The sequence below is a fragment of the Maniola jurtina genome, chromosome 20 (assembly GCF_905333055.1).
Source record: "Maniola jurtina chromosome 20, ilManJurt1.1, whole genome shotgun sequence".
In the NCBI taxonomy this organism is placed as follows: domain Eukaryota; kingdom Metazoa; phylum Arthropoda; class Insecta; order Lepidoptera; family Nymphalidae; genus Maniola; species Maniola jurtina.
In genome coordinates, this window is record NC_060048.1 from 9,112,184 (window position 1) to 9,139,526 (window position 27,343).

Genomic DNA, 27,343 nt, shown 5'->3' on the forward strand with positions numbered 1-27,343 from the left:
AGAGGGAGGCCTCTAGTGTTTAAGATCATCATCATCAACAATATCTTCGCTATCTTCATCATTTGATTTTGACTTTAGTCATTTTCTGAGTTCCAGATAGGACTTCCTTTTTACATAATTTATCTATAAACATACTCCTAAAAGACCGTTCTGTAATTTAACAGTTTCCTATACCTACGTTAACGTGAACTACTTAGTACAGAAAATTTTGGATTTTGTCAAATTTTGAAATGTTAACATTAGAACTGTTATCGAACAAAAAGCTGCCAAAATCGAGTCTACCTTTTACGATGGAAATGTAAATGTTTTGAATATAACGAAAAATTCCGCACTTTAACGTATCAAACCCGGTAAATGTCAATATTATACATTACCGATTTCCGTACCTAACTCTAGAGGTATAACTTATACAATTAATGAGTTACCCGTACTTTGTACATAACATAACACATGGGGCATTTGCCGGCGCCCTTAATAATAATGAAATTCTATGCAAGGGTCCCTGAACACCTACATCCTTTGTTATTATGATAGGAGGTATCTCAGAGCCCTCGGTAAATTCACTTACCTACACAGCACTAACCTTGCGGAACTTGGCTGAGTGAATTAAAGTTCTGAATTAAACCGTCCTATGTTGGTAACTGGTTACTATCACACTATCAAACTTCACACGTCTTATCACACTTATGTATAATGTATGATGTATGATATATTATAAATCCGAAAGTTTATGTGTGTGTGTGTGTGTGTGTGTGTGTGTGTGTGTGTGTGTGTGTGTGTGTGTGTGTGTGTGTGTGTGTGTGTGTGTTTGTTACTCCTTCACGCAAAAACTACTGAACGGATTTGGCTGTGGAATGGAGATAGATAATATCCTGGATTAGCACATAGGCTACTTTTTAACCGGGAAAATCAAAGATTTCCTACGGGATTTCGATAAACCAAAATCCACGCGGACGAAGTCGCAGGCATCAGCTAGTCTAGTATGAAATACAATTGTTAACGAAAATAGAATAAGCATAATTATCAATTTCGGGCAAAAGAGTAATCAAATATTACTTTATACCCGCGTTTTAATGAGTCGCAAAATATCTTTCCCCACAGTATTCGTATCATCAAAGAGATGAAATATATTCCGAAGTGACACTTGGTCCGACGACGTCATTAAGCTGCGGGAAAATATTTTTTGCAGATTCTCTTTTACTGAAATTACTACAATTTCAACCTCAATGTTAATGAAGTATTTCACTCTATATGTTGTGTTAATTTATATCCTATACCTACTTACACTCACTAGAACAACAATTTAAAATTACTAGCATTGTAAGGCATGTTATTGATAGGTACACAGAGTATTTATACATCCATGGGTACATAAGACGTATTGGAATCGTGACTTTGCACAAAAACATTGAACATGTGTTTTTTTTAACCCCCGACCCAAAAAGAGGGGTGTTATAAGTTTGACGTGTGTATCTGTCTGAGGCATCGTAGCTCCTAAACGAATGAACCGATTTCGATTTAGTTTTTTTTTTGTTTGAAAAGTGGCTTGATCGAGAGTGTTCTTAGCTATAATCGAAGAAAAGGGGGTGTTATAAATTTTTAATTTCCCCTTGTAGACAGTTATTTTTGTTCTCTATCAAGTTATCTGATTACGTACCTAGCTGCTCAAAAGTTATCTACACAATACAATATTATAGGTACATTCTTGAATTACAATAAATAAAACCGTTGGCATTAACTATTTGTATTGTATATGCCGTGAAATGAGGTAATCAAAATGTTGCATGAACAACGTATAAGCTTCTTCCACAGCAGTGTGGCGTCAATTCATAAGCGATTCAAATAATCTTAGCTCGCTTTGGCTTGGTTTCGTGACAAATGTCAGAGGCAATTAGTGTAAGTGAAAGCGTAAAGCCGTATTAAACCTCGTTTAGCACATTCGGATTATAACTTGAGGCCAATGTTTCACGCGTGTTTACTACGGTAAGTACTGAGCGGAATTGGTTAAGTGAGATATCTTGTCCGTTTGATTTTTTATTAGGTGATTTACTACTAAGTATGAGGTAGGAACACTAAGGTAAACTTGATAGCCTAGCCTATAATAGTAGTTAGGACGTCCGCATCGTAATCGGAGGTCAGGGCTCCGATACCGGGCACGCACCGGCACAAGTTATGTGCGTTTTAAGTAATTAAAATATGTCACTTGCTTTAACGGTGAAGAAAAACCACCGTGAAACCTGCATACCTGACAGCTCTCCATAATGTTCTCAAAGGTGGGTGAAGTCGGTTAATCCGCACTTGCCGAGAGTGGTAGACTTTGACCAAAACCCTTCCCACTCTGAGAGGAGACCCGTGCTCTGTAGTGAGCCGGTGATGGGTTTATCATGATGATGATGATGATGAAGTACACAAAAAACACTAGTAAAAACACGAGGTTAAACAATTGATAAATTCTTGAGTGGCAAATTTAAATTCAAAGTATTTTTATTCAATTAAACTTTAAAGTGCTTTTGAATCGTCAAAATAATCTACCAATGGTAAAGTCGGCGGTTGCTCTTTTCAAGTTTCAAGACAAAGTTGGGTGGAAGCAACAGTGACAGACTGAGCTTTCGGTTCGGTTGCGCTGAGCGGTGGGGTTCTCTTCCAACATCTTGAACAATTATCGTCATATTTCAAGAAACTAACACAAACCAATATCAAACTGCTACGCATAAACCTTCCTCCTGAATCACTCTACCTATTGATGAAAACCGCATTGAAATCCGTTGCGTAGTTTAAAAGATCTAAGCGTACATAGAGATAGACGGCGGTATTTGACTTGGTTTTATACTAAGTATGTAGCGATTTGGATCCTCACAGATAACATAAATATTAAATTGCCAAACATTTGGTCTCAACGTTCCCTCTCCATGTGGTAATGTAGGTTAATTGTAGCGTGTTCATCACGAACATGTGATTGTTTATAATTCCGGCCTTAGGTATGTGAGGGCCGTGAGGCGATTAAATCTCATTCGTGTTATGTCATTATATTTAATCCTATACAATTTATACCTAAATGCGAAATTTCAGGAAGATTTAGCAGTAGGTATTACGAACAATTATTACATCCAACTTTTGCTACATGTACCATTATTACCCTCTTAGTATGTGTACTTAGGCTTCAACGTAGAATATACAATTAGGTTGTCAGTCTCAAGCTTCTAAAGCAACTATTCAGCAAGTAGAGTATTATGAAATTGATACATACCTACTAGATGAGAGTGCGACAAGATTTAAAGTACCTAGTGCAAATCGGAATATCATTTTTAACCCCCGACCCCAAAAGAGGGGTGTTATAAGTTTGACGTGTGTATTTGTGTATCTGTGTATGTGTGTATCTGTCTGTGGCATCGTAGCTCCTAAACTAATGGAACCGATTTTAATTTAGTTTTATTTTTTGCTTTATGGGTGGCTTGATCGAGAGTGTTCTTAGCTATAATCCAAGAAAATCGGTTCAGGCGTTTGAAAGTTATCAGCTCTTTTCTAGTTACTGTAACCTTCACTTGTCGGGGGGTTATAAATTTTTAATTTAGGTACACTTGTTATAATATGTTCCATATGGAAACCGAAATAGATACTTGTAAGTCTGTCAATTTAGAGAGATTTATATAATCGATCGTGTAGGCACCATTAATTTGTCTGATATCCTTGTACTAGATTGGCAAGAGTGAATAGGCATCTTCTATGCAAGAAAACTCCATACTAGACCTCATCATTGTTTTCCATAAGGCACTAATATCGTAACGCGCTAGCCTATTTGAAACAATCAATTTAAAAAAAAAAAAGTGCAATTTCTTAGATTTCATAACCTTCCTTTGAAGTGGTTTTGACAACATTATGCATAACTCTCAGGCATCTCTCAGGCATGAAAGATTTCTCATGATGTTTTACTTCGGATGGTTTTTATAAATTAAACTCTACGTAGATACTTATGGATACTTATTCGCCTACGGCTGAACAAGCTATGCCAAGATAATGCACGGTATAAAAAAAACTATTCCTTAATAAAACGCAAGTTTAAGAGAGTTTAATAGGTACTATCAAAAGATTTTCACATTGAAAATTCAATTTCAATACATATTATATTAAAACCGCGTTGCATTTGCAGCTGACCTGCGGTTTGATATCGTGTTCGAAACAGCTGAAACCGTAGCGTCAAGCCTACGGGATTTATGAACGCTGAACTACGCTGTACCTACCGATAGTTCACTTTGCCACCGATCTATAAGTAGTATCGATCGGGAAGTAAGTAATCTATCCCCCACCAGCTAACCCGGTGCGGGATAACACGGGTGACGTGCGGGTGTGCGGGGCATCCCCCCGCCTCATACCGCGATTGCCATTGCAAACTGTCGCGCACTATAAAATCTTGGACTGTAGTAATAAAATGATGTGATGTTTTGCAAATTTGGTGTAAACTTTTAAAAAAATGCAGGTTTTTTTTTATATTTTTCGCGTTTTTTTGTGGTATATTATTATTTGCTAGCGTTCTAGTCACACTCAGTATATCTATTTTAAATCGTAACACATAAATGTTGCAGGTGTTATCGTCGTGCGGACCGATGTCGGTGTCTTTCTTCACTGTGGTGGTGTTCTTCGGGTCCTTCTACCTCATCAACCTGATGCTGGCCGTCGTGGCGCTCAGCTACGAAGAGGAGTCGCAAATTACCCAAGAGGTAAGGCATTGCCACCGTAGAGGTAAGGCATTGTCACCCACGAGGTAAAGCATTGCCACCCAAGAAGAACATTCAACAGTAGACTGAATTCGGAATAGATGATGCTTCAAACACCACCCGTTGCATTGTTGCGTACCTATAATTCACGACAAGTCGAGATGGCAATCGAAGAATGAGGCGGTGGGACGTTCCGCACACCCGCACTTCACCGGCGCTCGCCCACACCGGGATAGCGTGGGAGCTGTGCGGGTGTGCGGGGCGTTCCCACCCCGATTGTCATCTCGACCTGTCGCGTAGTTTACTTACCTACTATAGAACAAGCGAATAGGGAGTAATACCTACTAATTTGGGGCTATTCAACAAACTTTTTTTAAATATTACTCTTAGGCTCACTTGCACAAAGATAATGGAAGGTGTTTTTGCACAAGTCAAATTAACGCATCCAAAGTTCGGTTAAACTTGCACTCAAGACACTGACGAGCTTTCTCTTATAATAAAAAAAGAATCACAAAAACTTAAAAAAAAATTGTACATTTACAAACATGGTGCAAAGTGCAAACGTAAAAAAACATAACAAAAGCATCTTGAATTGAAAACCTCCATCTTTTTTGTAGTCTGTTAAAAAGATACTAGGTACAGTTTACTAAAAACAAGTGCCGCACTATTATTTCTAATTAATGAGACACTAAATCTGAACGACCCCAGAGAGAACGGCAGGAGATAGAGTGGCGAGTCGGGGTAGTAAATCACTGTTAGTGGCAGCGCGGCGGCACTCGCAGCACGTAGCACGTCGTTAGCTGTGACGATGCCATTTACTTTCTAGCTATTTTCATTGTTAAGGTGACACAAGCTGGTGCTTTCTTCATACAAACGTACTACTCGGTCAAGCTAAGTTTGCACCTCGCGTCGATTATTTATGTTACACTTACGTTTAGGTACGGTATGCGAACCGTACTGACGCGACAAGACGACGCAGGGAGGTGAGCGGGTAAGTGGGAGAGCCGCATTCCAGCGAGGTGCAAACTTAGCGCGACCGAGTTATAGAAAATTCAGAATTTTTCATCCCCATTTTTTTAAACAAGGATATTACAAATTTTCAATTGTAATTTCGTGAATTATAAATCTTTGTCTCGGTAAAATAATTTTGTGCGGATTGACAATTTTTGATACAGTTTGTTCCACTGCAATAGGGACCTAATTGGAAGTTCTCACACTTATTTTTGTTTCATTCAGGAAAGGAAGAAGGATCTAAATGAACATCGGGACGACTCGACCTTTAGTTTCGACCCCTCATCCTTGTCAGTTAGAACGCTAGCGAAGGACTCAAAAAAGCGTATAGACGCAAGAAAAGGTCTACTACTGGCCTCGTACTCGAGAAAACGGACGAGAAGACGTAAACGTGGCAAAAGCACCATTCTTCATGCTAACACTGTGACTGGAGCGGAGAGGTAAGAGATGTCTTACTAACCCCCGACCCAAAAAGAGAAGTATTATAAGTTTGACGTGTGTATCTGTTTGTGGCATCGTAGCTCCTAAACTAATGAACCGATTTTAATTTAATTTTTTTTGTTTGAAAGGTAGCTTGATCGAGAGTGTTCTTAACTATAATCCGAGAAAATCGGTTCAGCCGTTTGAAAGTTATCAGCTCTTTTCTAGTTACTGTAACTTTCACTTGTTGGGGGTGTTATAAATTTTTAATTTACACTTGTTTAGACTAGATTTTTTCAGTTTTCTTCAGAACTTATAATATACTTACTTGGTCAGTTTTATCTAAATACTTAGTGAGAAGTTTAAAAATATTTAGATGAAGAATGATACTCCTAAAAAAGTACATTCTTTGTATTTACTCTTAGTCAAGTAAATAACCGTGGTCAAGACATCAGGCTTCAATTCGGAGAGTCCGGACTTCAATTCCGGGCATGCACCTCTAACTTCTAGATTTGAGATTAATGTTCCGTTTATTTACTTCTTGAAGTTACAAAACACTAGGTAGGTAAATAGATTAAACCGGCGTTATAAAAACTTTATAAGTAGAAAGTTTTCAAAAAGTAAAGCGCGACCTAACTTAGACTAGATGAAGCCCGCGACTTCGTCCGATTTAGGTTTTTTAAACTCCCGTGGAAATTATTTTGAGTTTCCGAAATAAAAAGTAGCCTTTGCAATCCAATCAATTTGCATCTCCGGCATGCAAGCAAAGTCTGTACATTTCATCAAAATAGGTTAAGCAGATGGTAACAGATAGACAAACAGACACACTGTCGCATTTAGTATCAATAACTATGATCTATCATGGCCCATATATTTTTATAAATACGAAAGTGTGTTTGAACAACGGATCGACGTGAATTTTTGCATGGGTATAGTTAAAGAGTGACTTAGGCTATTTTTATCCCGCAAAATCAAAGAGTTCGCGGGCATCAGCTAGTGGTTTCATAAATTTTAACTACTCCATATTTATTTCTAATTCACTTACATATCAATAACTCATATTTGTACAAAAAACTATTACTTTATTACCCCTTTCGTTACCTTGATACCAATGAAACAAAGTTGGCATTTTGCCTTCGGGCAGTGTCGGGCAGTAATTTCTCTGAAAACGTTGGATTGTAAATTGTATGAACAGTGCGCGGCAGCCAAATAGGTAATTTCTTTTGCAAGGTTAAAAAAGAAATTATTCACAATAATTCTGAAGAAAAGTGTGGAAAAGTGGAGGAAAAGTTCTAGTATTTTTCCTATAATAAGCAGGGGCTTACTGGGTTGTAGTTACCTACTGTATATGTTTTTTTAATTTTAGTCCAAATTACCCGTATATCCTCCCTAATAGCTGTATACCTCGCCTAACGGCTTTTTGAACCCTAACCACATAGAATGTATAGATCAACAAATTGTGAATTGAAATCTTTGTTTGTGCGTCCATTTACTTCATTCATTGGATTGGTTGAAAAGAGGCTTTTACAAGCTCATGTCAGCATTGAACAATGCACCAACATTGATCAAAATCGGTCTACGAGAACAGAGATATTATGATAATGATAGCTACGCGCTACGTAGTACGTAGCCGATTTAGTACGTATCGCTCGCGTAGGCTTAGATGGCAAAAGTTCGTAGTAAGTATGCTATTAGGTCCTAGCCAAAGCCTAGGTAAGTACAAAATCACGTTGCATCCCGGGGACGGGCTATCACGGTTAGGCTACTTTTATCCTGGGAAATCAAAAGTTTCCACGGGATTTTCAGAAACCTAAATCCACGCGGGCGAAGCTGCGGGCATCAGCTAGTAGAAAATAAAAACGCGCGGTGACTCGCGACAGATCGCACGCGAAATGCCACGCTAGTAGATTATGGCACATTAGGTTGCGGAGATATAAAATAAATTGTGGCATGTAAATGTAAAGTATGAACCAATACTGTATTAGCTCAGGCATGTAAACTACACATAAAGTCCGCTCGAAATGCCTCGAAATAAACACCACCCATGGGGGCTTTGGTGCATTGCGGCCCGCTGCAAAAATATATTTAAATTATTCACTTTGCACGGTGCGAAATTTCGTTAAAAAGTTTTACATTTTACTAAGTGAAATGTTGTCAGTCGGCTGGCGTCGCGAAAAACGTTATTTGCTTTTCAAAAAAACCTAAAAGGTGAGTCTCTAACTTGGAAAGACGTGCCTGAAATACAGTCTAATTTTAGATACCATTTTCAAATTACAATAATATGGTTTAGTTTACAATATCGGGGTCTATTTTTATTTTATTTATGCTAATCTTATATTAGATTTTCTTTTGAATCAAAATAGTCTCAAATTAATAATGCCTGCGATTTCGTCCACGTGGATTTAGGTTTTTAAAAATCCCATGCTAACTCTTTTATTTTCCGGGATAAAAAGTAGCCGATATCCTTCTCCCTAATGCAAGTTATCTCTGTACCAAACACCATAATTGTTTTCGTCCGCATAGATTTAGGTTCTTAAATATCCTGTGAGAACTCTTTGTCAAATGTAACTCTCCAGGTCTTTAACTAACATGCAAAAAATCACGTCGATGCGTTTCACCGACTCAAAGGGATTGCAGGAAGAACCAACAAATCAATAAACCAACAAACACTTTCCCATGATATTATGGATAGTAATTCTACACTACATTTCAGTGTAGAATACAATCAATGTGTTTTAAAGAAAATGTACGTAGGTAGGTTCCTACTAATACAAGAAAGTTTCTCGTAATAGAATACCGATACTTCCGTTCAACATTTCTCTCAATTGAATTTGGTAGAACGCGTTCACTGAGGAGATCGGTTCTGAGTTTATACTTCTGTAAAAAGAGTTATTTTTCTGTTAGTAAACATTCTCTAACCTAAACTCTATAACACCATATGATATTATGTACTTATAAAGAACTAGACGATGCACGCGACTTCGTCCGCAAGGATTTAAGTTCTCAAAAATACCGCGGGAATTACTTGATTTTATAGAATAAAAAGTAGGCTGTAAAAATGTAATAGACAGGGAGATAAAACACACTTGCATACAAAATATTCATTTTAGTAGATGGGCCAGACCTTCAAGCTTAACGATACAATAGCAAAAAAATATTTTCCCCACTTTTTTCATGTAACATCCGTTAGGTCAATTTTTTTCGTATAAAGTGTAACCTATGTCACCCGGACCTTTACGACGAATCGATTGACACCTCATTCATCAAAATCGGCATAGTAGTTTAGGCGCTACGGTGGAACACACAGAATCTGGATACAAACATACATACCCACATACATACATAGACTTCTAAAATCATAACCCTTTCTTTTGGTTTTGCCGCAGTTGGGTAAAAAATCAGAAGTTATAGTTATTGAAGTAAATTATAGGTGCCTGTAAAGCTGAAAATATCCTGGGAGGAAATTTAAAGCGATATTGCAGCACGGCGGAATGGTATTGGCAAATTAACCAATATCGGGTGAAATTGGCACCGGGAAGTGACAGCAATATAACTGCAATATAACTGCGAATCTTCATTCCAGTAAGGTGCTCTTGTATTTCGTAACAGGAAATAGGAATGTAAAGTAATACATCTATGGCTATACCATGAACAGCCAAGGTTTGGAATACTCTTCCGCGATCTGTGTTTCCTACCAATTACAATCCGGGTATCTTTAAAACAAGAGTGAATAGGCACCTTCTAGGTAAACGCGTCCCATCTTAGACCACATCATCACTTTCCATCTGGTGTGATTGTGGTCAAGCGCTTACCTATAGTGAATAAAAAAAAAAAAGCCAAAATTACAAAACCTCGTAGTTTGTTGGAGAAAACTGGATGGTAGCAGAATATAATATTGATCCTGGACTTGGTAAAATTAGATAGTTGGACACTAACATTCTAATACCTAAGACCTATGGCCGGTAGTGGTGGTCTGACGATGACTCTAAAACTGATACAAATGAATAAATCCCTATAGTGCAAATGGGTCGAAACAACAAACTTCAATCGTAATAGCAAATTATGTTATGTTCATCCGGCGAATGTATGATGTTTAATGACCGGCCAATCCCAATAACGTAATTTACAGCTCGAGGCTGCATGCATGCATTAGCTACGTTTCAATACCATCAATACCATGTCAATGTTAACTGTCGCTCTCAATATCGATTTACAGAACACCAATCCCTAATGTTTGTTTAACCGCAGTAAGTACATGGGTTTAATTTCGCCGCAATGCACAACAATCTAGTTGATTGTTTGATTCTAATTACTTAGGTATTTTGATGAGGTATTTTTTGAATTCATACTTTAGATATTATGCTGTTAAGGTTAGGTACATTAGTTTGGTCTAAAACATATGAAACGTCGAAGTTCTTCGACAGGAAGATAAAATTAAAAACCTACGTACAAATTTTTTAGTGCAAGATAGCAAGCCTATCTTGACGATTGACGCCAATCAAGCTTGTTTAATGACTAATTAAATACATAGTAAGTAATAATGCCAATATTTAAGTTCTTTCACAAAACTTAAGACAGAAGCATACTTTTAAATATATATTCTGTGAAAGAACTACTAAGAAATCATTGAAATTAACACTATTGTTAATCGCCTCTTGAAGTTCATAATCAAATGAGCGCGATTGTGGTGAAACTTAATTAAACATTAGCAAAAAATGAGCATGAAATTTCTTAATTCAGAATTTCAGCGTCATTTTAACAATAAGTAAGTTTTGGACATAAAGTGCAAAATAACAAGCGCAAGATAATACAATCTGAAATGGCAAGCTGCGCAAATAGGCGACGAACAAGTGGAGCAAGCAACTAACAAGTTTGCAACTTAAAACGGATTAACAAAGCAAAGTTGAATTGGGACGGCAAGCTATGTGAGTTGTATACCAAAACTAGCTCCCACCTTAACTACTAACGCACCCCGATTTTGGGTGGAACTGTTATAGGAATTTCTTGCGAGAGAAAAATTTAATCATAAGCAAGATCTCAAGCTACTAAAACCAGCGGTTAAAGCTGTACCTACGTTGATATGTAGTCATCTGCCTTTAGTTGATATCTAGCTTGCTTTCTTATCTATCCTAGCCTTATCTAAACTATCACTAAAGCTGTAGGTGTTATCACATATCCTCTTTCACGCGATCCATCGACTTTTTCTTTGGTCATCCTCTCCTCTTTTTTCCTTCCACATACATATTTAACACTAGCCGATGCCCGCGACTTCGCCCGCGTGGATTTAGATTCTTTGAAATCCCGTAGGGACTCTTTGATTTGCCGGGATAAAAAGTAGCCTATGTGCTAATCCAGGATATTATCTATCTCCATTCTAAATTTCAGCCAAATCCGTCCAGTAGTTTTTGCGTGAAGGAGTAACAAACATACACACCACACACACACACACACACACACACACACACACACACACACACACACACACACACACACACACACACACACACACACACACACACACACACACACACACACACACACTTTCGCCTTTATAATATTATAGTGTGATTCTTCTAGTGATAAGATATCACTGAAAGAAAGCAACTAAAAGATAAAAATAATAGAGTCGGCAAACTTATCAAACTGGTATAACACTCAGTCCATTAACTCAATACACTTGTGCTTTGTACTGTCTCCTTACAAATAAATCGTGGTATGCAATTTTAAATTGCAAAAGTTGAAGTTGGCGTCGTCTCACAAGGGGAAAGCATTTCAAACATTCAATCTAAGTTATCAATTTAAATGGAAGTTTAAGGAAACGAGAAGCTACTTGCGAATCTTTCTATTTTAAAAATATATGAGAGGTTTCTCAAGCTGAGCTGAGGACATCTTGAGAATTTGACTTCAGTACTACTTGAGTTGAAATATTTGCTTAGATATTTTTACTTGGTATTTTATTTGCTGAATGAAATACGAGTGTATTTTATCACACGTTTTGAAACGAAATTTTTAAGAAACATTTCGTTGTTTCATCTTTTTTTGGTCTGCAATCTTGGTAGGTATAATATACCTCCAAGTTATTATTTATTCTTTACAGTGGAGATGGGAAGCCAAAAAAAATTGCGTCATGGCATGTCGTTTGTCGATTGAGAAATTATCTACAAGTGTAAATTAAAAATTTATAACACCCCCGACAAGTACAGTAACTAGAAAAGAGCTGATAACTGACCGACTCAAACGGCTGAACCGATTTTCTTGGATTATAGCTAAGAAAACTCTCGATCAAGCCACCTTTCAAACAAAAACTAAATTAAAATCGGTTCATTAGTTTAGGAGCTACGATGCCACTTTCAATCGGTTCAGCCGTTTGAAAGTTATCAGTGACTCTTTTCGAGTCACCATAACCTTCTCTTGGAGGGGGTGTTGTACATTTTTAATTTACACTTGTTGTTTCTAAATTTTCATTTTGATGGAGCTATTCAAACAAATAACTATAAACTGCATATATTTTCTCCAAAACCAGTAGAGATGATAGATAAATAAGGAAATAGGCCGTAAAGATAATCTTTATGAGACCGTTACCGTTTCCTTTACCATCTCCAAGTAATTCAACTTTGATTAAAGTGCGAGTGAGGATTTAGCCAGGAACTTGCGCTATAAAGTTTAAACAGACGAAATCTCTATCCGCTATCCATAGCTTTGTCAATAGATTTATTGGATGCCCTGTGGTTTCTTTACTCAATCTGAAATCTTCAGAATTTAGGGAAGCCCGCTTAATAGGGCTTTGTGTATTGGGCTATTGTGGCTTCTAAAATTATTCCAAACTATCCAAGTAGGCAAGTATACGACTAGACATACCTATATAAGCCTGTAACTAGAAAATACTACAAGAAATGTAAAACATAGGTATCAAATATAAAGCAAAAAAATATAATAAGCAGAAAATAGATACTTACAAGTATTATCTATATAATTAGGTGTCACACAAGCTTGAAAATGGTTTGGACCATACCTTTACGGTCTACAAGCGCACATATTATATAGGTACTCGTAGCTCTGAAAGGTAGAAGTACCTACGTGCCCGGAATCGAGCCCCGCACCTGCGATTAGGAGGCCGACGTCTTAACCACTAGGCTATGAGAGTTTTTGAGTTCCGTACCTCAAAAGGAAAAACGGAACCCTTATAGGATCACTTTGTTTGTTTCAGTCAGTCAATTTTGCTCTATCTAGCTAAATTCAATTCATTTGTCTCATTTATTTTATTTAGGCCTACATACTTCAGAGGCATAAAGACAATCAAAATTTAAGTAAGCTTCAATAGATTATAGTTAAGCATTGAGGACGAAGACATAAAAGCCTCTATTATAAAACGGGACATTTCTTTTATATACTAAATAAATATAATGTCTCCTTACGTAGAAGGTAAACGGTGTAGCTACGTGGCTTTTGATACGGGATCGTTACTTGTGTCCATAAACATTTACAATGTCGGGTTACATTAAATAGCCACTTATACGCCCAATTTCGAGTTACGATGTAATGCTTTAGAGAAGGACAATACATGGACGCGCCCCGGCTTCGCATGGGGAGCCTACGTATTCCATAGACAATATATAGACGTACGCAGTTAGAATTTCTCAGTGCTTGCAGACCAAAGTCTTCGAACTGTGCGTGTTGCTAGTGATGACACATAGATCCGAGATGATTGCTAACTAATTAGGGCCTCGTAAGAAAGCTCAGAGTCACTCAGCGGGTGATGGAGAAGGCTATGCTTGGAGTTTCTCTACGTCATCAAGTCAGAAATAAGGAAATCCGTATAGGAGAACCAGATTAAAGGTTGCGAAGAACAGCACATTCGAAAAGCCGATAGACGTTGGGGTCCCAAAGTTCTAGATTGGTAACTTCACATCGGAAAGCCCAATGTTGGAAAACCTCCCACTAAGTGGGCAGACAACATCAAACGAGTTGCAGGGAGCCGCTGGATTTAGGCGGCGCAAGTTCGTGGCTTGTGGAAGTCCCTATAAGAGATCCAGCAGTGGACATGTCTCGATTGATAATGATGACGATCATGATGATAGACGTATAAAATATGAAATGTGTTAGACTTGTTAGAATCTACTTATAAAGCTTCCGCGTGAAATATTCTCAATAACAATGAGACCCGTATAGAAATGCACTTAGAAATTTAGATACCAATCTATTTACCGAAATTGTAGGTACCTATTAGGAAGAAATGAAAATGTATTAACATGGTTATTAAATTGGAGTTTCATACAAATTCTTTAGGTTTTCAAGATATCTCCCACACGTATCACTACGAGGCTAATTATTATTTTTTGGTGCACAGTTGGCCAAACCTCAGTTTGGTGGGATGTTAGGGGCATTATTTAACTCCTTGAAAAGAAAAAAAAAATTAAATACATATAACAATTGATACAAAACTTGATGCCCCTATTCTGGTCTCACGTGACATTTATGAATTTGAACTAACCACCCGACTGACCTAATTCTACCAACTGGGAGTCAACACGAAGAAAATTTGCATGATAATGGTGTTTACGAAGGCGACAATTTAGCATAGCAAGCGGTGGCCGTGTTTTGTATACCAAGTGAGTAACCAAGTTCGTGATTGTGGGGCGAAGGACAACGATTTTATCTTTATATTATAATGGAGCAAAGTTTAAAGACTTTGTCTGCACCCCCTGTTTCGACTACGTGAAATTCCACGGACACGTACGGAGCGATTTGCTTCCTCGTTTCTAAGACCAATTACGCACGGTTGATTAGTCGCCCGGCATCTCGCGATCGCTAGAATTTGTAATTTATATGGAAGTCGCGCTTTTTCCAGCTAGTAAGCTCTACTCTAAGCGTCTAAGTTATCTGAGAGCAATCAGCAAACAGATCATGTAACCGTCAAAATTATACGCCTAATTATACCTACCTCTAATTGATTCTTGCCAGAACTATAAAACTAACTAAAAACTAAGATGGCATTTATTATTTGTTTGAAATCTGTTTCAGGTCCCGGTCCAGGTCGCGATCGCGGTCAGTGACCCCGAGTGGATCACCACCGCCGCTGCCCACGCCTGCACCTCCGCCCCCGCCACCTCATACTCTGCATCCTGATAACGCTTTAGGTAAATTGATTAACACCAATTCAAAAAATTCTATATTCACGGTTCGGAATGCCTTTCCTAACGAGAAGAACCAGCAAGAAACTCGGCGGTTGCTCGTTTCAAAGATTTGATATACAATAATTATTATGCCATGTATAAAAGTAACCGAAGTCCCGCGCACTGCTGGAGGAAGCTGCAGGTCAAATCCACGTTCTTTTATCATTTACATAATCTTCGATTGTATAATATGCTTTTCTCAATAGCATAACTTTACTAGATTTTTTAAACTTGTGTAAAGGCAAATCCATAATTGATTGCGGAATTTTGTTATAAAAGACTATACCCATTCATTGACTTGATACCTTCAAGAGGGGTTTTGTTTATTTAAACACATTAGATAGCAGGTACAAAATATATATCACAGAAGAAGCTATGGTGCTAATATCATCTGCAACCAAATCTCCAAATAAAACCAGACATACTGTAAAGGTAGCACAATTCGGATCCTCCAACCTAGCTCAGCCCAGATACCTTGTTGTTCTTACTTCAGGAAGAACGGCGTAAAGTACCTACCTTCATTTGTATCTATGGTCTACCGATAAATGAAGGCGGGTTGATCTCAATAATCAATCCTGGAGTTGCATCATTAATTTACTGTCGCCTAATTCTTTGTCCTATGAGAAATCTAAGAAGATATTTTGAAGCGTGTGTAGTTACCTACTAGCGAGAGAATGTTGAATCCTTTATTATGAGTGTAAAGTGTTCTCTATGGTCGCTTTAAGTCGAACGTGGGAGCATGCTATTTTTTTTTGTTTTGACGTGACAACGTCTTATAATTCGATAGAGCCGGCTGCACGCACGAAAAAACATGACTCATGCGGCGTTACCTCGCTCTGAGGCGTTCCATGTAAGGCTTGAAGTGCAAGCGAGAGCGCGGAACGAGTGACAAAGAAGCACAATCGGCCTTTGTTGTCACGTTCAACTATTGTCAGTAAACCGACTTTACAGACAACCAATTTCTTTTTAATTACGACGAATAATTTCAACATTCCAGGTCGCGGTGCCCTAAGCGTCGCTGGTCGACAGCTTAGTGACCACAGCAACAACCGGGAGTCTTCGTTGGATGACTCTGGTGTCGTGGACGACCACGATGACGGCGAGCATACCTCCGACGACCAAGCGCCGCATCCGCACCGCCGACACCTGCTTCCGTATCCTCCTGCTCCACCTGCTACACTACCTCTTAAACAAGTAAGCTTTCTGTTTTACATTACTTGATAATCGCAAAGCCTCGCTACTCCCTAGTCGACAGCTTAATAAACTTTTGACGGCCTCCCTGGCGAAGTAGTAGATGCTATGGTCTTATTAGTGAGAGGTACCTGGTTCGATTCCCGCATTGGAATTTTATAATTTCAAACTTTCTGGTTTGGTCTGGAGGCTTCGGCCGTAGCTAGTTACCACCCTACCGGCAAAGCCATGCCGACAAGCGATTAAGCGTTCCGGTACAATTCCGTGTAGAAACCAAAGGAGTATGGGTTTTATGAAAACTGCCATACCTCTTCCATCTTAGACTGCATCACCATTTACCATGAGGTGAGATTGCAGTCAAGGGCTAACTTGTATCTGAATTTAAAACAATAATTGGGACTCTTCAGTAAATGACTCCGGTGTCGTGACGATCCAATAACAAGCAAGCTCCGCAACAGTAAAGCACTGCACTTGCTTCCCATGCAACTACTACTCTGTCTCTTAACAAGTCAGCATTTATATTTTATTGCCCTTGATAAATTCTGTATTTTGGATCAGTCTAGTGTTCTAGCACTGTAAAAATGTCTCTGAACTTGTTGGCAACAATAATGACAACATTACACGATTCACGACTTTCTTTTTCGATCGATTTGAGTTTTCAGTAGAACAAATTTTCTGCAACTCTGATAGCATTAAATTACATCTTACGAATATTGCAGCTCTGCTTGCTAAATAAACAAAGTCTCTAGAACATCCTAAATTGGAAGCAACGCATTAAGATTTTTAAATAGGTATAATTTTTTTCAGGAATCAAAAAAACAAGAAACGAAGCTTAAGAATGGTTCCAAAACTGAAATACAAGTGGATCAAACGAAAAAGGGCGAGAAAGGCAGCATTGAAGAAAAATATCCGCTAAACCCCGACTACCTTAATCAGATTGTGGTTCTAGGTAAAACTAAAATAATAATATTTGCACAGCTTTAAGTCTATTTGATATAATGCTATCAAAAGCTACAACGAAAAAGAAATCTGTTTTGAATTTGGTAGCATTATAATACCACTTGATTGGCACTGCTTCAACACTGGAAACACAAGTCAAGTTACAACAAGATGCAGCCAATATCAGAATGTATGCTTTGAGTATTCTTATGAGAACTAAAATTTTATGTTACCTTGCCCTCTTCATAAGTAGAATAGACTTCAAATTGAATGTAAACACAATGATATGTGGCTAATCGAATGCATGGTACTTACTATTTTTTTCTACTTTTACAATTAACACATGATCAACTATCTGAAATTCTACTAACTTTAAACGCTTGCATTTTTTGCAAATAAACTCCTGTTATAGTACTTTATACCTATAGTTCTTAATACTTCAATTACAACCAAATTATGTAGTTTGAATACTATTATTAATTTCCTACTCATTTGATCAAAATCTAATTAGTCACTCTATTTCAATTTGCATCTGCAATCAGATGATAGTTTCTTTGGATATCAGAAGCACTGTGTAAGATTTTTTTTAGTCTTCCTATTTATTAAAACATCAACCGTTTGAACGTGGAGTGAAATGTAAATTGCACCTGCCAGAAATCCATGGTCAAACGGCAACTTTGGTAGCTTGGCTAAAACAATGTTATTCGTAAAACCAGAATTGTGCTATTTACACGTTAATTCAAAACTTGAATACGCAAAGCTACTGAAGGTTTACGTAGTGTTTACTTTCAAACAACTAAATAATCAACTCAATGTTATTTATTTATACTTACAACAATTTTTACTGTTTATTAGTCTTTGTATATAATACTGAATTAGACACAAAAACGAATATTTCATGGCAACATTTAATAGCTTTCTAAAGCCGGTACTTTTACTGAAAACTAACGAAACGGTATAATCATTTAAAGTTTAGTGAAATATTCGCTATTTTTACTAAAAAAATATACCCTGTTTGACTCTTACGATAATTTAAAAGGCATAACTATGTCCACCAATTTCTTGCTAGATTTATTGGCGCTATAGAAATGATTAATGATTGCCTAGTGGCTGGTAACATTCACCATTAGCTTCACGTCTTGATGGGGCTACACCTCATTGGACACTTTATACAACACTGTTGCAATTTCGCTTCTACCCTCATTAATATCGTCAGGGGCGGACTGGCCATACAAGCGCGCGCCCGACCTCCCCCAAGCGGAGACGACGAAAATTAATGAGCTCAGTTTATTGGCAGCCACGCACAAATCTCATATGGGCAATTACGAGCAAAATTGCACTTACTTCACAGGTTAGTAAAACACAGACGCCAACGCTTCTGCCCCCCCAGTCCACCCCTGTTCCTTTTGGGAAGACTGCAGGGTGATTCGATGCGATTGCCTGATTTGATGTCAGCTATCGTCTTAAAGAATCGCATTCAAGTCTGTTTCAGGATCATCATTAACATGCTCCGAAACATTGTTTCAATTTTGCTATTCCTAACGACTGAACTTTTATGCGATTCGGATGGGATCTTGAAAATTGTGAATTTGAAATTTTCTACTTGAAAACATCGCATTGGTGATCCAAAATTTGATATCGTGCATTTCCTGCGTTTTTCTCTTCAGACCCAAATTTCCGCTTACTATGCATGAAGCAATTTTTCATTACAAATAATTTAACACTAAAATTTGACTACGCAATGGCAAGCTTCGCATCAATATTCTTATTATGTTGAAACGCTTCTCTGTGCTTCTGCCCTTCTGCTATTATTTCTTCAGTTTCTAAACTTTACTGGATTTCGTTTCATAAGTGTGTGCATTTGTGTTGTCGCTTTTATTTTATGTTCTCGTCTTATGCTTTATTGACTTATTAACTTTGATCACAGATGAACTTGTGGACAGGAACTGCGAGTGCTGCGTTACTTGTTGCATAGACTATGAAGGATGGTTGCAGTTCCAAAACTGTTTGTATGGAATAGTAAAGGATCCACTATTTGAACTGTTTATAACTACTTGTATAGTTCTCAATACACTCTTCTTGGCTCTTGAGCATCATGGTATGAGCGAAAATGTTAGATCAGCTTTAGACATAGGAAATAAGGTGATTTTTTTTAAATTTTGGTATAGCTACGCAATATGATTGATATGTATTTCAAATTAGGCTATAAGAACTTGTTACATTGCAGGTTTTCACGTCAATATTTACGCTAGAATGTATAATGAAAGTTATGGCCATGAGTAAAGACTACTTCGCATGTGGGTGGAACATATTCGATTTGATCATCGTTTCAGCTAGTCTCTTGGATCTTATATTCGAGCTTGTGGATGGCCTGTCAGTGTTAAGAGGCCTTAGATTGGTAAGTGTTATCTTTGTTGCGCGACTAGAACTTGTTACCAGTTTGTGTCTATATGTTTGTATGTGTGTCTATATGTTCATTGGATCTGTTATGTCATATATATCAATCACATAATGCTCACTAAATTGTGAAAAAATGACCTTATGACACGCAGACGCATATATAGGTTTATCTCGTGTCAAATGTGCCTGCAAGTAAATTCAACATGGCGATTAAGACAAACAAAAACTAGATAAAAATTGTTTTTATGTATGTATTTATTTATTTATATATTTATGTATTTATTTATCCTAATATTATATATAAATGTATACTTGCACCACCTACCTCTAATATCTATAGCTATATCCTTTGGACCATTTTGGTTGCCTGGAAGAGATCGCTAGGTAGCGATAAGGCCGCCAAATTGTACCTATATTTTGTTGAGCTTTTTATGTGTTTTTCTGTACTAATTTTGTGGTGTACAATAAAAGTATATTCATTCATTCATTCATTCATAAAAATAAAATTATTATAAGGGATTTACATTCCAAATACCTAACGCTAAGGCAAAATTGGTGTGAATTTAAGTTATTAGGTAGATTCCAAAATATATAAATTTTAATATATTTTGAAAATATAAACCATTCTGCTGTATTGGATAAAAAGCGGTACCTATTAGATTTTTATTTTTTAAACTATATCTTATTTCATCACATTAAGCCATTGAATACTTGAAATTAGTTAAAAATAAGATGTGTATCTTTTCAGTTACGAGTGTTAAAATTAGCCCAATCATGGACTACAATGAAAGTTTTGTTGAGTATTATAATATCGACAATAGGTGCTCTTGGTAATTTGACGTTCGTGCTAGTTATAGTTATATACATTTTTGCTGTTATCGGTATGCAGTTGTTCTCGAAATCATACACGCATGAAAAGTTCGATCCGGACCCCGTCCCCAGGTATTTCCTATTTGTATTTTAATATTAGCATTAACTTTGTTAATATGTAAAAATTTAATGTCTGTTAGTAAAAATCTGGTATCAAATTCTAATTTTTAAAAAATGTATCCAGCATTAAGTTCTGATTCTGAAGTTGCACATAATTACGTCACTGCTTTTGTTATAATATCCATGTAATTCATAGCTATTGTTTTCAATTAAGGTGGAATTTCAACGATTTTTTCCATTCATTCATGATGATATTTCGCATCCTCTGCGGAGAATGGATCGAGCCTCTTTGGGATTGCATGCGCGCAGAGGAAGAGAGCGGCGCAGAAAGTTGCTTCTTCATTTTCCTTCCCGCCCTCGTCATGGGAAACTTTATGGTGCTCAACCTCTTCCTTGCCTTGTTGCTTAATAGCTTTAACAGTGAAGAACTTAAGAATAAAAAAGAGGTAATTTTTTCACATTCTCTTTCAATAGTTTTATGATATTGTGAGTAGTAAACAACTACAGATATTGGATGTAAAGTAGACAAGGCAATGGATTTCAAAAAGAAATTCAATTAAATATTGATCAAAATCAAACAATTAATCAAACTTATTTTCAGGAAGTAGGAGAAGATTCAAAATTAGCGAAAAGTTTTGATAGAATACGTTCAATAGTAAGAAAAAAAGGTTTCCTTATATCCAAAAGTAAAGAGACTGAAAAAAAAACTAAATTAGAAGAGTTAGTTACTGAATTCATGATACAACAACGCGCTATTGAGGAGCATAAAATGCCAATGCCAATGCCAACAGAACAGAGATATTCCTCTTCAGTGCAAGAAACTATTTTATTTCCTCACGATAATGTTTATAGCCATAGTTATCAAGAAGCATTAAACAGGTAAAAGAAAACAAATCTCATTTACTTCACGAAAACTTTTAATAACAATGATCCTTCCAAACATTAAATTTTTAGGCCAATATCCGTAGGATCCGACTTTGGTTACTTGTTCCAAGCAGGCAACGTTAATCATGGCAGTCAGGAAACGTTAAAAGATGTGCGAGATTTAGCAGCCGAACATAAGATCACTAGTATACGAGAAGATTCAAAAGAAAATTTAGATGACAGTGCACCTACTGACCAAATTGCGGTGCAAAAACTGCTGAATCAAATGTCATCTGGATATCATACGCAACCTTCAGACTCGAGAGGTCGGTAATATTACACAACTAGCTTATGCCCACGACTTCATCTGCGTGGATTACACAAATTTCAAACCCTTATTTTATCCCCGAACAGGGTTGAATTTTCGAAAACCTTTTCTTAGCTGATGTCTACGTCATAATAGCTATTGGATAGATCAGTCAGTCGGGTTTTCCTTTTATTTATATTTAGATTAAGTATTACGGTTTGAGAATAACCCAATTTATAAATTCAATTTTTCCAGATGAATTTGAACAATATGAGATGGCACAAATATCTAGTAAAACAACACCAGAAAAATTTAGGCGACAAGGAATAGGAATTGGAGTAGGAATAGGAGGAGTAGAGATGCCAAAACATCTTAGTAGAGAGTTGGGGAAGCGACCTGAGGACGAGGATATGAAGCATCCCTGGCAAACATTGGTCTCATATGTAGATGAAATAACTGTAGGAGGGAGAAAAAATTCTAAAGGCCAATACATGGATCCAACGGGAAAATTTCCAGGTTTCGGAAAGAGTAAGGAGCCGAAAGAGCCTGAAAATTGTTTCCCTAAACAATGTTATAAACAGTACGTATGCTAACCTTTGCAATGTGGAAAACAAATTAAATCTTTTATTCATATACGTTTTTTTTCATTACAGATGTTCTTGTTGGGATGCTTGTATTCAAACAAAGTTAGGTCAGAGATGGATGCTAATACGTACATACGTAGTCCGCTATGTCGATACGCCAGCATTTGAGTGGTTCGTTTTAGTTCTCATCTTCGCTTCGAGCATCACTTTATGTTTTGAAGATATACATCTAGAAAAAAATAAACCACTCAAGAAGATACTTTATTGGACAAATCTTAGTTTTTGTATGATCTTCGTTATAGAAATGTTTTTCAAATGGATAGCGTTGGGGTTCTATAGATATTTTACCAGTTTTTGGACGTTGTTAGATTTTACTATAGTTTTCGTAAGTATAAATTTTAAACGATTATCATAAACGTACTTTTATAAATAAATAAGTAGTTCATATCACCTTTTTTTACAGGTATCAGTATTTAGTTTATTAATAGAAGAAAATGAAAATTTAAAAGTGTTGAGGTCACTAAGGACATTGCGTGCACTTCGACCTCTAAGAGCAATTTCTCGGTGGCAAGGAATGCGAATAGTTGTAAATGCATTGATGTATGCAATACCTAGTATATTCAACGTGTTATTAGTATGTTTAGTTTTTTGGTTAATATTTTCCATTATGGGCGTACAATTTTTTGGGGGTAAATTTTTTAAGTGTGTGGACGAGGAAGGTGTTTTATTACCCTTAGAGGTAAGATCCATTCCAGCCTCAATATCTTTTTGAAAAAAGCTTTATTTCTAACTGAAGTTTGTTTACTTTCTAGGTAGTTAATGATAAATGGGAGTGCTACTACAATAATTTTTCTTGGATAAATTCTAAGATATCCTTCGACCATGTCGGTATAGCCTACTTAGCCCTATTTCAAGTAGCCACTTTCGAGGGATGGATGGAAGTTATGGCTGATGCTGTGGACGCGCGAGGGGTAGACTTGCAGCCGTCAAGGGAGGCCAATCTTTACGCATACATATATTTCGTTATTTTCATTGTATGCGGATCGTTCTTCACACTAAATCTATTTATAGGAGTAATTATAGATAATTTTAATATGCTCAAGAAAAAAGTAAGTATCCACAAATTTAGAATGAGAAAATTCGAAAAATTACATAGAATTTCACATGTATGTTCACGTGTTTTTTTTTTTCAGTATGAAGGTGGTGTACTAGAAATGTTTCTAACGGAAAGCCAAAAACATTATTACACTGCTATGAAGAAATTAGGTAGAAAAAAGCCCCAGAAAGTAATAAAGAGGCCAAGAAATCAATTTCTAGCAATGTTTTATGATTTATCTAATTCTCGAAGATTCGAAATAGCTATATTTGTTCTAATATTTCTTAATATGCTAACAATGGGTATAGAGCATTACGACCAACCTCATTCGGTTTTCTTCGTATTAGAAGTTAGTAACGCGTTTTTTACAACAGTTTTTGGCTTAGGTAAGATATCCTAAATAAAATATTCATCATTGATGTCTAACTCTGTCAAATTTCACAATGATAATGATGTTTTCTTTCGTTTCAGAGGCTATAGTTAAGATAATCGGTCTACGTTACCATTATTTCACAGTTCCGTGGAACGTTTTTGATTTTTTGCTAGTTTTAGCTTCGATCTTAGGTATTCTTATGGAGGATATTATGATAGATTTACCAATATCCCCTACACTTCTGAGAGTGGTCAGAGTTTTTCGCATAGGGAGAATTTTAAGACTGATTAAAGTGAGTAATCTAACTGTTTTATGTTTTATTATTAACTGATACATGTCTTGACTATTTTATGTTTTTATTTTCTTCTAGGCCGCTAAAGGCATAAGAAAACTGTTGTTTGCGTTGGTGGTGTCCTTACCAGCTCTGTTCAACATCGGTGCCTTGCTAGCCCTGATTACCTTTATCTATGCGATCATTGGCATGTCCGTATTTGGACACGTAAAGGAGCAGGGCGCTCTTGATGACATTGTCAATTTTCAGACTTTTGGTAGAAGTATGCAACTGCTTTTTCGGTAAGTTCTTTTTAACTTTTCCAACAGATGTTTCTACACAAATAGCCTTGTTTCTAACACAGTTTCACTTGGATTTTTTTAAACTATTCGCTACATACACAGGTTTTAATTACTTAAGTATTAATTACTCTCAAGTTGTCAATTATTAGTTTACTTCTTGATATCTACCTGATATAACTTGTTCTTTTTTTTCACAGTAATATAAGTAATACTTAATAGAAAATTTCTTCGTTTTTCAGCCTTATGACATCAGCTGGTTGGAACGATGTCCTAGAGTCTTTAATGATCCAGCCTCCTGATTGCGAGTTAGGCGATCATGGCCACTCTAATGGAAACTGTGGGAGTCCATTATTAGCAATAACGTATTTTACTTCTTTCATAATAATTAGTTATATGATTGTCATCAACATGTACATTGCTATCATCCTCGAGAATTTCAATCAGGCTCATCAAGAGGAAGAGATTGGTATCGTAGAAGATGATTTGGAAATGTTCTACATTCGGTGGTCGAAGTAAGTTAACTTTTATTTAACATTCACTTAAATGCCTCGTAATGATTCGTGGTCCTGTTTGATTAATTGAGCGGTTTGGTTATCAACTTTAATTACTATCTGATTTGATAATATTGTCTAACAAATTTCATTTCATTTTTCAGATACGATCCACATGCTACTCAATTCATAAGTTTTGCTCAACTATCAGATTTCATAGCCTCTTTAGATCCCCCACTAGGTATATCCAAGCCAAATACAGTAGCACTCGTCAGCTTTAATTTGCCTATTGCTAGAGGCAATAAGATCCATTGTTTGGACATCCTACATGCACTTGTTAAGCATGTACTAGGTCATGTGGAGGAAACAGAAACCTTCAGACAACTCCAAGAACAAATGGATATTAAATTTAAGAAGCAGTTTCCTACGAGAAAAGAATTAGAAATAGTTTCTTCAACTAGAATATGGAAGAGAGAAGATAAAGCCGCACGAACAATACAACGGTCGTGGAGGGAATACGTCAAGTAAGAATCGCCTAGTGATTATTTTTGCTAATATTCCTACACGAATAACTTTAGTCCAATTTGATAAATTTAGTACCGTAGTAATAATTATTTCTTACCTTTTTAATAGGAGAAAAAATCGAAGTCCCTCGCCGGAAGAAGAAGAAAGCACCAAGTGGTCACCAGGTCACGGTTGGGGTGGTAAACTCAGCGCGTTGCTTCATGTACGAAGAGGATCCCACGCGTCCAGTAGAAAGTCCTCAAGAGCGTCTGACGCTTCCGACTTGAGCGATATAGGGGGAGCTTGGCTTAATCTTCCACTTTTGTTACTACCGGGAACTGCACCAGGTGATCAGGTAATTACTCAAAATACATATTAAGTAAAGTATCATGTACTCACCAGTTGCCAGTAGATTGCAGACATTGAAGTAAATTATTAAAGTAGTATTGAAGAGCACTGTGTTGTAACAATGCTTGAAAACGCCCATTTCGTATATTTAGAATCAACTTACCTCATTGTTTAAATTGATGGGCAAATGTACATGCCCTGTTGTTATGATGTTAATGTTACGCTAATAGTATATCATGCATCATGATACTAACCACATCTACAGGGAATTATTTCACATTAATACAAGTATTGCACAGGTTCAAACTTCAATCTGTTTCTAGCAACTTATTACATCCGTGTCAGTGACTGGAGCTGAGAGCTGTTTGTTAATGCACAGCATTTAAGTCTGCCTTGTCTCCAAAATCTCTTCATCGTATTTAACTAAAACTTCACATTCTCCAGCCTAGTGGGTCAGAAACGGCTCCACCTCGTAGAAGATCCGCGTACGGTTTGCCACTATTCTTGAGGCATCAGGACGCGGTAGACGAGGACGTCGGCCCGAAACGAGCAGGTTCATATGTAATGTTATGCTTTTTGTGTCTTTCTTCTATTAGGCGATTAGAAATTCATGAGCTTTCTTCAAAATCCAACCTTCATAAAACTCCTGATGTCTCATACTGGAAAGTATTTACCAATTTTTTAAAGTGAAATGGCAAACTATCGGATTGTTTTAAGATGAGCGCACAAGTCGCTGAAACGCACACACACAAATCTGTTTGTGATGACTTGTCATGAATTAATGGAGCCATCTTGTGATAACGTTTAAAGGCCGTTTCACACCAAGCAGGTACACGTGACACGTGCGTAGTGACGTGCGTAAACCCCTAACTAACCAGGTTACGCATACGTCCACGCTTTACGCAAGCGGTGTGCCATGTTTCATACAGTTCCATCCATTACAACGCAATGGCACGCGCTACGTGTACGCTTATGCAACGCCTACGCAGCCTGTGTGAACGAGCTATAAATTAAAATATATGAAATAAACACATACCTACGGATTTTGCAGTGCTCCGATATGCATGATGCTTGAAAATTATTCATTAAAGACGATAAACGGTACCTATTGCAATATTGAAGATACATTGCTAAAACATTTAAAGCTGTTCCGAACAATTTGATGCAATGCGTTTTACTTTCATTATCAATATCACTTAATTACTCCCATTTTCAATAGGAAAACGTACTTAACCTACTTTGTACGCACCGAGTTTGATTTTCTGCTTTAATTAATGCATGTGTGGCGATTTATCCATTTTTATCTGCTTTATCTTCTATTTTTTTAATCTCAATCTTATTGCTGTTACTTCTATCACTATGTTATTTTACCCTACACAAAATTTCTAAACCCAAATATACATCTTTATTCCGTACATCCGCCCTAA

At 36.9% G+C, this 27,343-nt stretch overlaps 1 protein-coding gene across 7 annotated transcripts in view; it reads left to right on the forward strand.

Annotated features, from left to right (window-relative positions):
• The window catches only part of LOC123875385 (sodium channel protein 60E-like), a 218,095-nt gene that overhangs the window by 188,662 nt on the left and 2,090 nt on the right, over nt 1-27,343 (forward strand). The window contains exons 7-29 of one of the 7 annotated variants that reach the window (XM_045921182.1): nt 4,581-4,715; nt 5,949-6,163; nt 15,165-15,280; nt 16,314-16,510; nt 17,315-17,456; nt 18,663-18,797; nt 19,374-19,588; nt 19,674-19,844; nt 20,595-20,788; nt 20,991-21,222; nt 21,378-21,655; nt 21,731-21,966; nt 22,203-22,527; nt 22,601-22,916; nt 22,995-23,270; nt 23,344-23,640; nt 23,725-24,013; nt 24,099-24,292; nt 24,371-24,573; nt 24,813-25,085; nt 25,229-25,588; nt 25,698-25,923; nt 26,361-26,469. In XM_045921182.1, the coding sequence (XP_045777138.1) occupies nt 4,581-4,715; nt 5,949-6,163; nt 15,165-15,280; nt 16,314-16,510; nt 17,315-17,456; nt 18,663-18,797; nt 19,374-19,588; nt 19,674-19,844; nt 20,595-20,788; nt 20,991-21,222; nt 21,378-21,655; nt 21,731-21,966; nt 22,203-22,527; nt 22,601-22,916; nt 22,995-23,270; nt 23,344-23,640; nt 23,725-24,013; nt 24,099-24,292; nt 24,371-24,573; nt 24,813-25,085; nt 25,229-25,588; nt 25,698-25,923; nt 26,361-26,469 (5,134 nt within the window). Of the gene's footprint in view, nt 1-4,580; nt 4,716-5,948; nt 6,164-15,164; nt 15,281-16,313; nt 16,511-17,314; nt 17,457-17,988; nt 18,021-18,662; nt 18,798-19,373; nt 19,589-19,673; nt 19,845-20,594; nt 20,789-20,990; nt 21,223-21,377; nt 21,656-21,730; nt 21,967-22,202; nt 22,528-22,600; nt 22,917-22,994; nt 23,271-23,343; nt 23,645-23,724; nt 24,014-24,098; nt 24,293-24,370; nt 24,574-24,812; nt 25,086-25,228; nt 25,589-25,697; nt 25,924-26,360; nt 26,478-27,343 lie in introns of those variants that run through there. The other 6 variants (XM_045921185.1, XM_045921183.1, XM_045921186.1 and 3 more) reach the window with 6 other exon arrangements.